This window comes from Rhinopithecus bieti, unplaced genomic scaffold (assembly GCF_001698545.2).
Source record: "Rhinopithecus bieti isolate Rb0 unplaced genomic scaffold, ASM169854v2 scaffold_22, whole genome shotgun sequence".
Taxonomy (NCBI): domain Eukaryota; kingdom Metazoa; phylum Chordata; class Mammalia; order Primates; family Cercopithecidae; genus Rhinopithecus; species Rhinopithecus bieti.
Window position 1 is genome coordinate 1171517 of NW_016803136.1, and position 18153 is coordinate 1189669.

The 18153-nt window shown below is 44.7% G+C and overlaps 1 protein-coding gene across 1 annotated transcript in view; it reads right to left on the bottom strand.

Moving 5' to 3' along the window:
- The window catches only part of YWHAE (tyrosine 3-monooxygenase/tryptophan 5-monooxygenase activation protein epsilon), a 27201-nt gene extending 10976 nt beyond the window's left edge, over nucleotides 1-16225 (bottom strand). The window contains exons 1-4 of the mRNA XM_017865287.1: nucleotides 16195-16225; nucleotides 10718-10917; nucleotides 5941-6047; nucleotides 5010-5216 (exon numbers count right to left, since the gene is read on the bottom strand). Of these exons, the coding sequence (XP_017720776.1) occupies nucleotides 5010-5216; nucleotides 5941-6047; nucleotides 10718-10915 (512 nt within the window). The 5' untranslated portion in view covers nucleotides 10916-10917; nucleotides 16195-16225. The remainder of the gene's footprint in view (nucleotides 1-5009; nucleotides 5217-5940; nucleotides 6048-10717; nucleotides 10918-16194) is intronic.
- Between the last annotated feature and the right edge of the window lie 1928 nt (nucleotides 16226-18153).

Sequence of the window (18153 nt, forward strand, 5' to 3'; positions counted from 1 at the left end):
TTTTTTTTTTTTTTTTGAGACGGAGGTTCGCTCTGTCGCCCAGGCTGGAGTGCAGTGGTGCGATCTCCGCTCCCGGCAAGCTCCGCCTCCCAGGTTCACGCCATTCCTGCCTCAGCCTCCCGAGAAGCTGGGACTACAGGCACCCGCCACCACGCCTGGCTAAATTTTTGTGTGTGTTTTTAATAGAGATGGGGTTTCACCATGTTAGCCAGGATGGTCTCGATCTCCTGACCTCATGATCCGCCCACCTCGGCCTCCCGAAGTACTGGGATTACAGGAGTGAGCCACCGTGCCCGGCCAAGTTTTTTTTTTAAGAGACTCGTTATGTTGCCCAGGCTGGACCTGAACTCCTGCGTTCAAGCAATCTTCCCACCTTAGCCTCTTGAGTGGCTGGGACCAATGGTACAAACCACCCCTCCCAGATATTTAACAAAGTATTAACGCAAAAAGAAAATCTTGGACAATACCTCAAAGTTTAACAAAATTTAATTTCACGTTAATGGAGGCAGGGAAGCAAAGAAAATAAAAGGCAACACAGAAGCCACGGAAATGTGGTCATGTAAGCCATTTACAGTTTTAAAAGAAAATCCACACTTACTGAATACTGTGTACTATGCCCAAGAAATGATACCAGATACCAACAGAAAAAAAAAGGAGAGACAGAAATAATCTAAGTCCACAACCACCTTAAAACTTTAGAAATGGAGGATGGACAAATATATAACTATTTTAAAAGAAGAAGGAGACTGGGTGTGGTGGCTCATGCCTGTAATCAGCACACTTTGGGTGGCCAATGCGCGCGGGCAGATCACTTGAGGCCAGGAGTTCAAGACCAGCCGGGCCACCATGGCAAAACCTATTAAAAACACAAAAAATTAGCCAGGTGTGGTGGTGTATGTCTACAGTCCCAGCTACTCAGGAGGCTGAGGCAGGAGAATCGCTTGAACTCGGGAGGCGGAGGTTGCAGTGAGCTGAAATTGTGCCACTGCACTCCAGCCTGGGCAAAAAAGAACAGAAAAGAAGAAGAAGAAGAAGAAGAAGAAGAAGAAGAAGAATGAAGTGCTACTCCAAATAAAGTATTTCAGGGACCCAGGAGGAGCAACTAATGGGAAGGTCAAATCTGAGCTAACCTTAATGGATCAGGAGAAAGCAAAAAGAACACACTTCAGGTTTAAGCAAAAGCATGAGCAAAGGTATGGAAGTGACTTAAAACTGGAGCTACATGTGGGACAGCTAGACTGGAGTCTTGACAAGGAAAGGTGCAACCACCAGTATCAGTTAAATAGCCAAAGTTTCTTTACTTACGAACCCTATCCTGGACAAACTCAACTAGCCATTTAGAATATTTTTAGATTGGCCAAGTGCAGTGGCTCATGCCTGTAATCCCAGCACTCTGGGAGGCTGAGCTGGGTGGATCACCTGAGGTCAGGAGTTCGAGACCAGCCTGACCAGTATGGTAAAATCCTGTCTCTACTAAAAATGCAAAAAAAATCAGTCGAGCACAGTGAAGCATGCCTGTAATAGTCAACGTTAAAGTTCTAATGTATCAGTTGATCCACTTTCCTCAGTCTCTGAAAGGCTTTCACTTAAAAAACCTACTTTGCTTAAGCAGTGGTCCTCAACAAACCAAAAAAAAACATACAAAAAGCAAAAGAGGCCGGGCGTGGTGGCTCACACGTGTAATCCCAGCACTTTGGGAGGCCAAGGCAGGCAGATCACGAGATCAGGACATTGAGACCATATGGGCTAACACGGTGAAACCCCATCTCTACTAAAAATATAAAAAAATTAGCCAGGCTTGGCGGCGGGTGCCTGTAGTCCCAGCTACTCGGAAGGCTGAGGCAGGAGAATGGCGTGAACCCAGGAGGTGGAGCTTGCAGTGAGCCGAGATCGCGTCACTGCACTCCAGCCTGGGCGACAGAGCGAGACTCCATTTAAAAAACAAAACAAAACCATTTTGCTACTGCAATATTTACTGTAAAAATTTAAAATAGGCCGGGTGCAGTGGCTCACGCCTGTAATCTCAGCACTTTGGGAGGCTGAGGTGACCAGATCACTTAAGGTGAGGTCAAGACCAGCCTGGCCAACATGGTGAAACCCCATCTCTACATAAAAAATACAAAAATTAGCCGGGTATGGTGGTGGGCATCTGTAATCCCAGATACTTGGGAGGCTGAGGCAGGAGAATCGCTTGAAACCAGGAGGCAGAGGTTGCAGTGAGCCGAGATTGCGCCACTGCACTCCAGCCTGGGAAACACAGCGAGACTCTGTCTTGGGGGGGAAAAGAAAAAAGACAAGAGCAAAAACAACAACAACAGAATGCCAACCTACAGAAGAGGAGAAAATACAAACTGTTTACTTGCTAAGAGATCACTATCTGGAGTAATAAACTCCCAACACTCAACTAACAAAAAAACATGAATTCAAAAATGGGCAAAAAGGGCCTGGTGCAGTGGCTCAGGCCTGCAGTCTTGGCATTTTGGGAGGCTGAAGCAGGAGGATTACTTGAGGCCACGATTTCAAGACCAGCTTGGGCAACATAGCAAGACCCTGCCTCTACAAAAAAAATTTTAAAATTGGCACAGTGGCTCATCTCTGTAATCCCAGCACTTTGGGAGGCCGAGGCGGGCAGATCACACAAGGTCAGGAGTTTGAGAGTAGCCTGGCCAACAACATAGAAACCCATCTCTACTGAAAATACAAAAAATTAGCTAGGTATGGTGGCAGGCGCCTGTAATCCCAGCCACTCTACATGCTGAGGCAGGAGAATCGCTTGAATCTGGAAGGTGGAGGCTGCAGTGAGCCAAGATCACACCACTGCCCTCCAGCCTGGGCAACAGTACCAGGCTCTGCCTCAAAACAAAACAAAACAAAACAAACAAACAAACAAACAAAAACAAAGGAAAAGAAAAGAAAACGCCAGGTATGGTGGCACCCTCCTCTAGTGACAGCTACTTGGGAGGCTCAGGTACGCGGATCAGCTGAGCTCAGGAAGCCACGGCTGCAGTGAGCTATGAGTGCACAACTGCAGGCGGAACAAGATCCTGTCTGGGGGGAAAAAGTTACACACAGAATTTTCAGTCCCAATTCCACCTCAAAGTGAAGTTAAATACAAGGACTCAAGCAAATACTTAATGCATCCATGTTCACAGCAGCACTATACTCACCACAGAAAAAGGGCGGAAAGATACCACCAAAAGTTTAATGACTAAACAATGTGTCAAAATACGTAAAATGAATCGTGTGAATTCAGTCACTGCAAGGACTGAAGCTCTGATTCATGCTTTTACTTTTACATGGATAAAAACATTATGCTAGATGAAATAAAGACAGCCACAAAAGGACAAATATTGTATGATCCCACTTACATGAGGTATCTAGAATGGGGGCAAAATTCATAATGACAAAGTAAAATAAAAGTTGCTAGCAGGTGGGCAGAGGGGAAATGAAGTTATTGTTTAATGGCTGTAATTTGCTTTGTGTGGGGTGCAGAGAAAGTTTTCAAATAAATAGTGGTGATTACACAACACTGTCAAGGTATCTGGTGCCACTAAATTGTGTGTGTGCGCGTGTGTGTATTTTTTCAAACAAAGTCTCGCTTTGTCGCCCAGGCTAGAGTGTACTGGTGTAATCAAGGCTCACTGCAACCTCTGCCTCCTGGGTTCAAACGATTCTCCTGTCTCAGTATTCCAAGTAGCTGCGATTATAGGCATGCACCACCATACCCGGCTAATTTTGTATTTTTAGTAGAGACAGAGTTTCACCGTGTTGGTTAGGTTGGTTTCGAACTCCTGATCTCAGGTGATCCACCTGCCTCAGCCTCCCAAAGTGCTGGGATTACAGGTGTGAGCCACCGCACCCAGGCTATCACAATTTTTTAAAAGTAAAAAGTTATGTACATATAAATATTCCTTATATTTGCATCGACATTATCAAAACCTGGGAACAGGCTGAAGTATAAATGGGGGAATAGTTCAACACACATTAGTAAGACTGAAACTTGTTTATGCTAAAACAGAAAATATAAAATTATGTTTTCTACAAGAGTAACTATTCAAAACATGCCCACAAAGACAGAAAACTGGGCCGGGCGCGGTGGCTCAAGCCTGTAATCCCAGCACTTTGGGAGGCTGAGGCCGGGGGACCACGAGGTCAGGAGATCGAGACCATCCTGGCTAACACGGTGAAACCCCGTCTCTACTAAAAAATACAAAACGTTAGCTGGGCGAGGTGGCGGGCGCCTGTAGTCCCAGCTACTCGGGAGGCTGAGGCAGGAGAATGGCGTGAACCTGGGAGGCAGAGCTTACAGTGAGCTGAGATCCGGCCACTGCACTCCAGCCTAGGCGGCAGAGCCAGACTCCGTCTCAAACAAACAAACAAACAAACAAAAAGACAGAAAACTGGGTGGGCACGGTGGCTCATGCTTGTAATCTCAACACTTCGGGAGGCCAAAGCAGGCAGATCACTTGAGGTCAGGAGTTCCAGACCAGCCTAGCCAACACGGTGAAACCCCGTCTCTACTAAAAACACAAAAAAAGTTAGTTGGGCATGTTGGCAGGCCCCTGGAATTCCAGTTACTCAGGAGGCTGAGGCAGGAGAATCACTTGAACTCAGGAGGCGGAGGTTGCAGTGATCTGAGATGGCATCACTGCACTCCAGCCTGGAAGACAAAGTGAGACATGGTCTCAAATTTTAAAAAAAGACTGAAAACTAATATACAAAATTAAAATAATTCTATTTTATAATTCGTCTCGTTTCCTTCCTCTACTCATTTTAACACGTTAGATTTCAATCTACCAAAATATCCCACATAAAAATAATTATCCTGACTGCTATGCTAGTGGGTTGAGATAGGTCTGTCTTAATACTATCCAAAGTAGTTTCAGTAAGAGTCAAAAGAATTACTACGCAGCCAAGTCTACAAAGGCAGGCCCAAAAACAATACGGAAAATCCAAATAGCTACCCCTTAACATTCAAGCTGAGAGCTTTTTTCTTCCCCACAACTTACCTGCAGGCACGGTCAGGGGAATTAAGAATTTCGTAGTAGAATACGGAAAAATTGAGAGCAAGACCTAAGCGAATAGGATGCGTTGGTGGAAGTTCTGTCATTGCAATATCACTAGCAGCTTTATAAGCCACTAGGCTGTTCTCCGCAGCCTCCTTCCTGTCATTTCCTGTGGCAAATTCTGCCAGATACCTGTGGTAGTCCCCTTTCCTAAAACAAAACCAAAATTTAAAAACAAACAAACAAAAAAAATTTTAAACCAAGAATGATGATTTTAAAGGAAAATAAGCTAAAATTGTTCTATATTATATAAAATATGTGACAAAATGTATGTAACATGTAGCAGGTGTACTTCAATAATTTTAAATACCCTCAGGAATAACTGGCTTCCTTTTGTGTTTTCCTTAGACATTTCATATTACTAAATATAAGCAAAAATCCCAAGGAAATTAACTGAGGAGCCTCTAAAAATTAACAAAATTATCACCTAACAGACCAGAATTAAGCAAGTGGTTCCAAGGAATAGCATGACTGTTTATTAAAAATAAAATAAAATTTCTATATAAAACACTAAGCACTGAAATGTATGCCGTTTGGGAGAAGAGAATGGGATAGGCATCACAAAAACACAAGAACATAAAATAAGCAAAAGTTGGGAACAATCTGAAGTATAAATGGGGGAACAGTTTAACACACATTAGTAAGACTGAAACTTGTTTATGCTAAAACAGAAAATATAAAATTATGTTTTCTATGAGTAACTATTAAAATTTTACATTTTCATAATATTGCATCTTTTATTCCAATATTAACTATCCTTCTAACATTGAACAATTATTCTTAAATAAAAGTTGAAAACCCACATAGAAAAAAGTTATGATTCTAAAAGGACCAACTTTCAATCTTACATTTTCCCTTCTAGTATAGAACCTACATTTTATAATAGAAAACCTTGGACTCGCCAGTGTTAGCTGCTGGAATGAGGTGTTTGTCCAGTACATCCAGAATGTCACAACAGATTAACTTCAGCTCAGTCTCAACCTGAAAAAATAAAAATAAATTTTTAAAAAAAATCTGATTAAGTCTAGAAATTCTACAAATTATTACACATTCTATCTATCTCTGGTTTTGAGGAGGAGAGCTTAGTATTAAAAAGAATTAATAACCTTCTCCCAACTCCCTTCTTCCTTCTTGACACAAAAGTAGAGAAAAGCTGCCTCTAGGTTATAAAAAGCATGGTTTCCTTTCTGCATGCTATTAAGTGTTACATACACACATGCAGGCGCACATACACCAGCCCCCACACTCCCTTCACAGTTACAGAATTACCAATGACTAAAACACTGATGCTTCTTGATAAATGCTGGTCAATTACATGAATTAACTTCTTTCATGAGGTAGCAATGTAAAGACATTGTTCTAAGATCACCTTAAAAGAATTTAATAAGCAGAGCTAGGATTTGAACTCAGGCCGGTTGCAAGGGATAGAATCAAAATTTAAACGCAGGCAGTTTGCCTTCAGCACTCACATTCCTAACAGTCACCAGGCAATTCCTTAAATGGCAGAGATCTGTAACTAGTTAAGATACCAAAAACCTATCTACCAAAGTAGCTATTGCCACCATCTCTATCCATTGATAATGCTGAGCACGTACACCACCTCTCGATGCACATCCCCAGCTTGCTTCCTATTTGCTATTAACTCATGTACTATTGCTGAACCTTTCATGAGGTTCCTCTCCATGCCCCTGGAACCTCCGTTTCACTGTAAAACATTCTCTCACTTTTTCTTCTATAATCACATCCTTATCCCAAGCAAAACCATTTTCTGAATAAACCACCGCCCTGACGGCTTTTCCAACAGAGACTGGCCTAGGAGAAGGAAGATTTCTTTTTTTTTTTTGAGACGGAGTCTTGCTCTGTCGCCCAGGCTGGAGTGCAGTGGCCAGATCTCAGCTCACTGCAATCTCCGCCCCCCGGGTTTACGCCATTCTCCTGCCTCAGCCTCCGGAGTAGCTGGGACTACAGGCGCCCGCCACCTCGCCCGGCTAGTTTTCTGTATATTTTAGTAGAGACGGGGTTTCACCGTATCAGCCAGGATGGTCTCGATCTCCTGACCTCATGATCCGCCCGTCTTGGCCTCCCAAAGTGCTGGGATTACAGGCTGGAGCCACCGCGCCCGGCCGAGAAGGAAGATTTCTAAGTTCTCCCAGCTCCTCGCACAGTCAATGACTGCTCTCCTGTTACTCCAAACCCTTCCTCCTCACAAGCTGACATTCTTACGTTCTATGTCTCAGTTTCTGTCCTCAGTAGATCTCTACACCCTTCTCCCAGATTCACTGAATGTCTACAGCTAACCGATCTGATACCTGAGATCACACCATGGTATGGTGCGGCCATGTTCCATTCAACAAGTTCTTGGCTCTATACTCCAAGACTTCCACTTGTCCACACCCATGACCGCACTGCCTCATACTAGCAGTATGAATTGTAACACTCCACTCTGGGCCCATGGCTTCCTTTTTCAGTTCTTCTTCTCTTGTAATTTCTATTTAGGGGCTCATCAAGACAACTGGACTCTTTTTTACTTTTTCTTTCTTTGATTCAGTTTCGCTCTTGTTGCCAAGGCTGGATGGGGTGCAGTGGCTTGATGTTGGCTCACTGCAACCTCCGCCTCCTGACAGGAGAATCAAGCGATTCTCCTGTCTCAGCCTCCTGAGTAGCTGGGATTACAGGCATGTGCCACCATGCCTGGCTAATTTTTGTATTTTTAGTAGAGACGGAGTTTCACCATGTTGGTCAGGCTGGTCTCGAACTCCTGACCTCAGGTGTGACCCACCCACCTCGGCCTCCCAAAGTGCTGGGGTTACAGGCATGAGCCACCGCGCCTCACCACTTTTCTTTTTAATGCATGTATCTCATCTAAGACATCAGACTCTTGAGCTTTTTACATCTTCTCCCACTTTATCAGTTGCTCTCTTTGATTCCCACTTCCCTTTCCCAGGCAGCCAAAATCCCACAGAAACCCCATAGTGGAGCTCCTGGGCTTTCTTCTTCAGCACTTTCAACTTCCTCACCTCCTCCTTCCACTGGGACACAAAACTTTTCTATTGACCAAATTCTTTGACCCAACATATTTCAGGGTAATGGTTAACACATCAACCCCAGCTTACAACTTTATTTTTAGAGACAGGGTCTCACTTTTTTGCCCACTACTGGGCTCAAGCAATCCTCCTGCCTCTGTCTTCCCCAAGAGCTGGGGTTACAGCCATGAGACACCACGCCCGGCCCCAGCTCACAACTTTCTAAGTGACCTCAGGTATGTTAAACACTCAAAATCCTGGCTTGTGCATTCATAGGTTGGGATAATACCTCCCCCTTCCAGTGCTATTTTAAAGATTTCATGTACTACCTTGCACAAATACATATAATAAAAATATTTCTCTACTCAGGACAGTGCCCAGTACAGCTGGCGAGTCAGTAACTGTGGTTCCCCCACCTTTCCCTCTCCCAACCAACCAAGCTCACTTTCCACCTGCCCTGTAATTCTCTTCCCTGTTCTCTTTCATGCGTTATGTGCCTGTCTCTTCCGCTAAATCAGTTTCTCACCAGCAGCACTATTGGAGTTTGCTGTGGGGCCGTACTGTGCACAGTAGAATGGTAAGCAGCATCCCGTCTCCACCCTACTAGATGCTAGCAGCACCCTCCAAGTGACAAAAGTATTTCTAGGCATTGTCAAATGTCCTCTGAAGGACAAAAGCACCTCTAATTGAAAACCGCTGGCCGGGAGCGGTGGCGGGCGCCTGTAGTCCCAGCTACTCGGGAGGCTGAGGCAGGAGAATGGCGTAAACCCGGGAGGCGGAGCTTGCAGTGAGCTGAGATCCGGCCACTGCACTCCAGCCCAGGCTGCAGAGCAAGACTCCGTCTCAAAAAAAAAAAAAAATAAATAAATAAACCGCTGCCATCAGAGTAATGGCTATACAACTTTTTTTTTTTCTTTTTTCTTTGAGACGGAGTCTGGCTCTGCAGCCCGGGCTGGAGTGCAGTGGCCGGATCTCAGCTCACTGCAAGCTCCGCCTCCCGGGTTTACGCCATTCTCCTGCCTCAGCCTCCCGAGTAGCTGGGACTACAGGCGCCCGCCACCTCGCCCGGCTAGTTTTTTGTATTTTTTTGTAGAGACGGGGTTTCACCATGTTAGCCAGGATGGTCTCGATCTCCTGACCTCGTGATCCGCCCGTCTCGGCCTCCCAAAGTGCTGGGATTACAGGCTTGAGCCACCGCGCCCGGCCTATACAACTTTTTTAACAAGACCTACAATGAGAAACATTTTATATATGCATATACACACACAGTATGTAAAATAACTTCATTAAATAATCCTTATGCTTACAGTGTCCCACTCTGGTATGTTTTATTCTGTTGAAAAAACTAGGCCAGGTGTGGTGCCTCACACCTCTAATCCCAGCACTTTGGGAGGACTAGGCTGGCAGATCACCTGAGGTCAGAAGTTCGAGACCAGCCTGGCGAACATGGTGAAACCCCGTCTCTACTAAAAATACAAAAATTAACCAGTTGTGGTGGCAGGCACCTGTAATCCCAGCTACTTAGGAGGCTGAGGCAGGAGAATCACTTGAACCCGGGAGGCAGAGGTTATAATGAGCTGAGATCACACCACCGCACTCCAGTGTGGGCAACAAGGGCGAAACTTCCTCTTTAAAAAAATTTTTAAAAAAAAGGGCTGGGCGCGATGGCTCAAGCCTGTAATCCCAACACTTTGGGAGGCTGAGACGGGCAGATCACGAGGTCAGGAGATCGAGACCATCCTGGCTGACATAGTGAAACCCCATGTCTGCTAAAAATACAAAAAATTAGCCAGGCATGGTGGCGGGCGCCTGTAGTCCCAGCTACTGGGGAGGCTGAGGCGGAAGAATGGCGTGAACTCGGGAGATGGAGCTTGCAGTGAGCGGAGATCGCGCCACTGTACTCCAGACTGGGCAACAGGGCGAGTCTGGGGGGGCGGGGAGAAGAGGACTGAGACAAATTAACCCAATATATTTGCTTTGTGTGTGTGGTTTTTTTCCTTTTTTTTTCTTTTTTGAGATGGAGTCTCACTCTGTCACCCAGGCAGGAGTGCAGTGGCACGATCTCGGCTCACTGCAAGCTCCGCCTCTCAGGTTCACGCCATTCTCCTGCCACAGCCTCCAGAGTAGCTGGGACTACAGGCGCCCAACACCACACCCGGCTAATTTTTTCTATTTTTAGTAGACGGGGTTTCACCATGTTAGCCAGGATGGTCTGGATCTCCTGACCTCGTGATCCGCCCACCTCGGCCTCCCAGGGTGCTGAGATTACAGGAATGAGCCACTGTGCCCAGCCAACCCATCGTATTTGTTTAAAAAACAGTCATCATTTTGCTTGAAAATACAACAGTTCCCCCTTACCCAAGAGGCGTCCATTCTAAGACCAGCCAGTGGATGTGCTGAAACCATGAATAATACCAAATCTGATACAGACTATGTTTTGTCCTATACATACATAGCCATGGGAAAGTTTAACTTACAAACTAGACACAAACATTAATAACGGAAACATTATAACATACTGTAATGAGTTATATGAATGTAGTCTCCTTTTCTCTCAAAACCTTAGTGTACTGTCCTACAGGTAACTCAAACTGTGGATAAGGGGGGACGACGGCACAGTAATCTCACCATTTGCCGATATTCCCGAATCATTTTTAGCTTGTCTTCTCCTCCCTTGTTTTCTTCTTTCTGTTCAATGCTGCTGATTATTCTCCAGGAGGCTCTTCTAGCTCCAATCACATTCTTATATGCAACAGATAGGAGGTTTCTTTCTTCAACTGTCAGCTCCACATCCATCCCTGCTACTTTCTTCATTGACTCCACCATTTCTGCATGGGAAAAGGAAGTCAGATCTTACACACTGGAAGTTTTCTTAACATATCCCATTCAAAGTAGGTTTTTTTCTGTCAAGCTACTGGAAAAAAATTTTAACAAAAATAATTTCATAATCATCAAAACTAATATGAGTAAAAAGCCAAAAACATGTAAAGGAAACCAAACTAAGAGCCAATGCAAAGACTCTAGAATGTAAGTTCTATGGAATCAGGAAGACGTCATATACTATCTAATACAATTTAGTGTGGTCTGAAAGCACTTCTCTAAGATAATTAGGCATACCTAACCATTGTCCAGCCAAAAAAAAAAAAAAAAAGAGCCACCAGTTTAAGAGAAAGATTAAGAATTTACAGATTCTAAAACGTATTGTCTTACAAATAAATAGTATTTCCAAAAAAACAAGAGAAGGGGTAATTTGTTCATACAGCAAAAATGTACAGAGTACATGGTTGGCCACCAACAGACTTTGGATGTTTTCTATCCTGCCTCATATGAAGCTACTTCTGGTGAAACTTCTGATGACTCCTATTTGTTACCACTAGGTGGCGAGCAAAGAAAGGGGCCCAGAGAAGCCTTGGGATCTATCGCAAGCATTGGGAAATACAGTTAACACAACAGCGTGTGAATGCAAAGCGCAACAGCACAAGAAATAGTAACTGAATAAATACATTAACAGAAACTTATTTTGATGCCATATTACCACGTGGCTCTCCAACATTACCCACGTTTGAATCTTTGGTGATGAGACTCAAGAATCTGCATTTTAGGCCAGTAGTAGTGGCTTATACCCCTAGCACTTTGGGAACTGAGGCAGGAGAATCACTTGAGCTCAGGAGTTCGAGACCAGCCAGGGCAACACGGTCAGATCCTGTCTCTAAAAAATAAAAATAGGCCGGGTGCGGTGGCTCAAGCCTGTAATCCCAGCACTTTGGGAGGCTGAGGCAGGCGGATCACGAGGTCAGGAGATCGAGACCATCCTGGCTAACACAGTGAAACCCCTTCTCTACTAAAAATACAAAAAATTAGCCGGGCGAGGTGGTGGGCGCCTATAGTCTCAGCTACTCGGGAGGATGAGGCAAGAGAATGGGTGAACCCGGGAGGCGGAGCTTGCAGTGAGCCGAGATCGTGCCACTGCACTCCAGCCTGGGGGACAGAGCGAGACTCTGTCTCTAAATAAATAAATAAATAAATAATAAAATAAAAATAGAGGCTGGGCATGCTGGTAGTCCCAGCACTTTGGCAGGCCGCAGTGGGCGCATTACGAGGTCAAGAGATAGAGACTATTCCGGCCAACATGGTGAAACACTGTCTTTACAAAAAATACAAAAAAATTAGCTGGGCATGGTGATGAGCACCTGTATTCCCAGGTACTCCAGAGACGGAGACAGGAGAATCGCTTGACCCCGAGAGGTGGAGATTGCAGTGAGCCAACATTGTGCCACTGCAGTCCAGTCTGGCAACAGATGGAGACTCCATCTCAAAATAAATAAATAAATTAATTTAATTTAATTTAAATTTAAATTTAAATAGGCCGGATGCAGTGGCTTATGCCTATAATCCCAGAACTGTGGGAGGCCAAGGTGGGCAGATCACTTGAGGTCACGAATTCAAGACCAGCCTGGCCAACGTGCACACCACCACAATCCCACCTACTTGGGAAGCTGACGCAGCAGAATAGCTTGAACCCAGGAGGTAGAGATTGCAGTGAGCTGAGATCACATCACTGTATTGCCACTCAGGGCAACATAGCGAGACTCGTCTCAAAACAACAACAACAACAAAAATTATCTGCATTTAAATAAGCATCCTTAGCATTCACTAACACCCTAAGCATAAGCATACCTTAACTAACAGGTATGAAAGAGATGGTGACTTCATAAAACACTACTAAACTGGGTGGGCACGGTGGCTCACGCCTGTAATCTCAGCACTTCGGGAGGCCAAGTCTGATGGATCGCCTGAGGTCAGGAATTCGAGAACAGCCTGGCCCAACATGGTGAAACCCCGTCTCTACTAAAAATACAAAAATTAGTTGGGCATGGTGGTGTACACTTCTAATCCCGGCTACCACGCAGGCTGAGGCAGGAGAATTGCTTGAACCTGGGAGGCAGAGGCTGCAGTGAACTGAGATCGCGCCACTGCACTCCAGCCTGGGTGACAGAGCGAGACTCCGTATCAAAAAAAAAAAAACAAAACAAAAACCAAAACACTACTAAATTAAGGGGAGTGTGCCTAAAGTATCCAGGAAAATATGTTTCAAAAATTAATCCTTTTGGGAATATAAAACAAAAGAGAATATTTTGTAAAGTCTCTTCAAAAAAAATTGGCAATGTTTTAATAAACATTTACCACGACTCAGCAATCCTAGTTCTATGTATTATACAGAAGAAAAATAAATAAACCGTTACAAAGACTTTTACACACTCACTCACAGCAACTATATTCATAATAGCCAAAAAGTGGAAACCACTCGAATGTGCATCCATAGGGGAAATGAGTAAGTACACTGGTGCTCACATCTGTAAGACGGGACACCACTCGAAAGAAAAGAATTCACTGTCCATGCACAGTAGCTCACATCTATAATCGCAGCATTTGGGGAGGCCAAGACAGGAGGATTACTTGAGCCCAGTAGTTTGAGACCAACCTGGGCAACATGGTGAGACACTGTCTCTGCAATAATTAGCTGGGTGTGGGGGTGTGTGCCTGTAGTCTCAACTACTCCGGAGGCTAAGGCAAGAGAATTGCTTGAGCCCAGGAATTCAGGCCTGCAGTGAGCTATTAGGTTGGTGCAAAAGTAACTGCGGATTTTGCCATTAAAAGTAATGGTAAAAACCACAATTACTTTGTATAATCCTAACACTGTACTCCAGCTTGGATGACAGAGCAAGAGACCCTGTGTCCAGAAAGAGAAGAGGAGGAGGAGGGGAGAAAATAATTAACTGGTAACAAGCAACAACATGGAATAATCTCAAAAAGATATTAAGTGAAAAGAGCTAGATTAAAAAGACTATCATTCCATTTGTATCAAACTACAAAAAACACAAACTAAAAAGACAAAGCAAATGGTTATCAAGGTGCAGGGGTGAAGTGAGGGGCTTTTGTGCAAAGGAGAGCTCAGGGAATCGTACCTGTAGAAGTGGCACGTTTAACTGTACACCTCAAGCTGAGGTTTCTAATGCAATTCTGAACCATTAAAGAAGGATGACACGTCGGGTGCAGTGGCTCACACCTGCCATCTTAGCACTTTGGGAGGCTGAGGCAGGTTGGTCACCTGAGGTCAGGAGTTCAAGACCAGCCTGGCCAACATGGTGACACCCCATCTCTACTAAAAATACACAAATTAAGCTGGGCACGGTAGCTCACGCCTGTAATCTCAGCACCTTGGGAGGCTGAGGGAGGCAGATCACCTGAAGTCGGGAGATTAAGACCAGCCTGACTAGCATGGAGAAACCCCGTCTCTACTAAAAATATGAAAAAATTAGCCAGACGTGGTGGCACATGCCTGTAATTCCAGCTACTCGAGAGGCTGAGGCAGGAGAATCACTTGAATTCGGGAGGCGGATGTTGCAGTGAGAGGAGATCACGCCACTGCACTCCAGTCTGGGCAACAAGAGCGAAACTCCATCTCAAAAAAAAAAAGAAAAACAAAAACACAAAAAATAGCCAGACATGGTGGCAGGCGCCTGTAGTGCCAGCTACTCAGGAGGGTGAGGCAGGGGAATGGCTTGAACCCCGGAGATGGAGCTTGCAGTGAGCTGAGATCGCACCATTGCACCCCAGCCTGGGCAACAGAGTGAGATTCTGTCTCCAAAAACACAAAATTTTACAATATGGTAATAAGACCACTCATTAATTCACTTGTAGGAGTCTGAAAGCATTCATTTAAAACATGCCCAATTTTGTTTTCTAAACCATAGTCATGAAACAAGCTAAATTTAGAAGCAGTGGACTAAGTAATCTCACCTCCACACTAGTTTCATTCTCAAAAACCAGCAAGTCAAATATAACTCAGAGGTAAGCCTGTAATTAAACTTTCGGGGTTTTTGTTTGTTTGTTTGAAACAGAGTCTGCTCTGTCGCCCAGGCTGGAGTGCAGTGGCGTGATCTCGGCTCACTGCAAGCTCCACCTCCCGGGTTCACACCATTCTCCTGCCTCAGCCTCCTGAGTAGCTGGGACTACAGGCGCCCGCCACCACGCCTGGCTAATTTTTTTGTATTTTTAGTAGAGACGGGGTTTCACCATGTTAACCAGGATGGTCTCGATCTCCTGATCTCGAGATCCGCCTGCCTCAGCCTCCCAACGTGCTGGGATTACAGGCGTGAGCCACCGCACCTGGCCAATTAAACTTTCTAAACTGATCGCAAAGTAAATCTTAACCCAGCTACACAAAAACAGTACCATTCTTTTAATTTTAAGGCTTTACAATATTCTATACAGAAAAACTGCACAGATGTCCAATACCACCAAAAATTTAAGTTACGTATCTCGAATATTCCACATGATTTAATTTTCTTCAAATTTCTGTGCTTTACAAATTTTCAACAATGAAGACTTAGTATTTTTATAATGCAAGCGGAAATATATTTATAACACTCAGCGATGCTCTACTGTTTCAGATTCAAGCATAAATGCCTTCATTTTCAGATATAAACAAAACAATGCACAGACTGGTAAAATTATAGAAGCGACAGTTATCCCTTTAATAATACTTTTATTTATATATAATTCGCCTACCACAACAATTCACCCATTTAAAGTGTACCATTCGGCCGGGAGCTGGGGTGAGCCCCTGTAATCCCGACACTTTTGGGAGGTCAAGGTGGGTGGATCACGAGGTCAGGAGATCAGGAACAGCCTGGCCAACATGGTAAAACCCCATCTCTACTAAAAATACAAAAATTAGCTGGGCATGGTGGCGGGCGCCTGTAGCCGCAGCTAATCAGGAGGCTGAGGCAAGAGATTTGCTTGAACCTGGGAGGCGGAGGTTTCAGTGAGCCGAGATGGGGCCACTGCACTACAGCCAGGGCGACAGAGAGAGACTCTGTCTCCAAAAAATGAATAAATCAACTCTTCCATTTAATGGTTTTTAGTATATTCACAGAATTCTGCAATCATCACAATTTTAGATTTTCATCACTTCAAAAAGAAAAGCCCGAACCCCATTAACGATCACTTCCCATGTACCTGAACCCCAGCCCAAGGCAACCACTATCTACTTTCCACCTCTACACGCTTGTCTCTTATGCACATTTCAGGTGTGGGCATACCTTGGAAGATACTGCGGGTTCAGTTCCAGAGCACTGCAAAAAAAAAATATTGCAATAAAGCAAGTCACATGAAATTTTGTGTTTCCCAGTGCATAGAAAAGTTATGTTTAAACTACACTGTAATCTATTAAGCGTACAACAGCATTATGTCTCAACAATGTACATATCTTAATTTAAAAACACCTTATTGCTAAAAAATGCTAATGCTCATGTGAGCCTTCAGCAAGTGATAACATTTTGCCGTTGGAAGGTTTTGCCTTGATGTTGATGGCTACTGACTGACTAGGGTGACAGCTGCTGAAGGTTGGAGTGGCCGTAGCAAGACGATGAAGTCTGCCACGCTGATGGACTTTTCCTTTCCTGCATGATTTCTTTGTAGCATCTGATGCTGCTGGACAGCATTTACCCACAGAAAAATTTTTTTTTTTTTTTTTTTTTTGAGACAGTCTTGCTCTGTCAACCAGGCAGTGGCACTATCTCGGCTCACTGCAGCCTCTGCCTCCAGGGTTCAAGCAATTCTCCCGTCTCGGCCTCCTGAGTAGCTGAGACTACAAGCAGACGCCACCACGCCCGGCTAACTTTTCTATTTTTAGTAGAGATGAGGTTTCAGCATGTTGGTGAGGCTGGTCTTAAACTCCTGACCTCAGGTGATCTGCCCACCTGCTGTGTTAACAGGCATAAAAACAACATTGCAGGCCGGGCATGGTGGCTCACGTCTGTAATCCCAGCACTTTGGGAGACCAAGGCAGGTGGATCACGAGGTCAGGAGTCCAAGACCAGCCTGGACTAGTGAAGCCCCGTCTCTATTTAAAAAAAAACCTTGCTCTCCTGACACAACTTCATCAGAGCTCCCTCCGGGTGACCAAGTACAGTGTGTGAGTGTGAGAGAAAGACAGAACTGTATGGTGTGAGTGTTTTGAAACAGTCTCACTCTGTCACCCAAGATGATACAACAGTGGCACCATCTCAGCTCACTACAGCCTCAACCTTCCCAGCTCAGGCAATCCTCCGACCTCAGCCTCCTGAGTAGCTGGGACTGCAGAGGTGTACACCATTATATCCAGCTAACTTTTATTATTTTTTGTAAAGACAGGGTTTTGCCATGTTCCTCAGGCTGGTCTTGAACTCTTATGCTCAAGTGCCCCACCCCCCTCGGCCTCCCATAGTGCTGGGATTACAGCTGCGCACCACTGCACCCAGCCTCGGGGCATTTTCAATGTGCAGTAATACATTGAAGGTAGTTTTTTTTTTTTTTCCTGAGTACTAAGTTTCAACAGTGGACTTAAGATATTCAGAAAACCATGCTGTAAACAGAACTGCTGTCTTCCAGGCTTTGCTGTTCCATTTATAAACCAGGCAGAGTAAATTTAGCATAATTCTTAAAGAGGCCTCGAATTTCTGAAACGGTCAATGAGCACCGGTTTCAATTTAAAGTCACCAGCTGCGTCAGCCCCTAACTGCATCAGCCTGTCCTAGCCAGACACACTGACTTCTCTCTAGCTAGGAAAAGTCCTAGACAGCATTTTCTTTTAATACAAGGCTGTTTTGTCTACACTGAAAATCTATTTGGTGTGGTCACCATCAATAATCTTAGCTAAATCTTCTGCATAATTAGATGCAGCATCTACATCAGCACCTGCTACTTGACCCTGTACTTTTTTTTGAGACAGAGTCTCACTTTGTCGCTAAGGCTGGAGGGCTGTCACAACGTCTGCTCACTGCAACCTCCGCCTCCTGGGTTGAAGCAATTCTACTGCCTCAGTTTCCCAAGTAGCTGGGATTACAGGTGTCTGCCACCACACCCAGCTAATTTTTTGTATTTTTAGTAGAGGCAGGGTTTCACCATGTTGGTCAGGATGGTCTTTTAACTCCTCACCTCGTAATCTGCCCGCCTCGGCCTCCCAACGCGCTAGGATGACAGGCGTGAGTCACTGCGCTCAGCCAACCTTGTACTTTTTA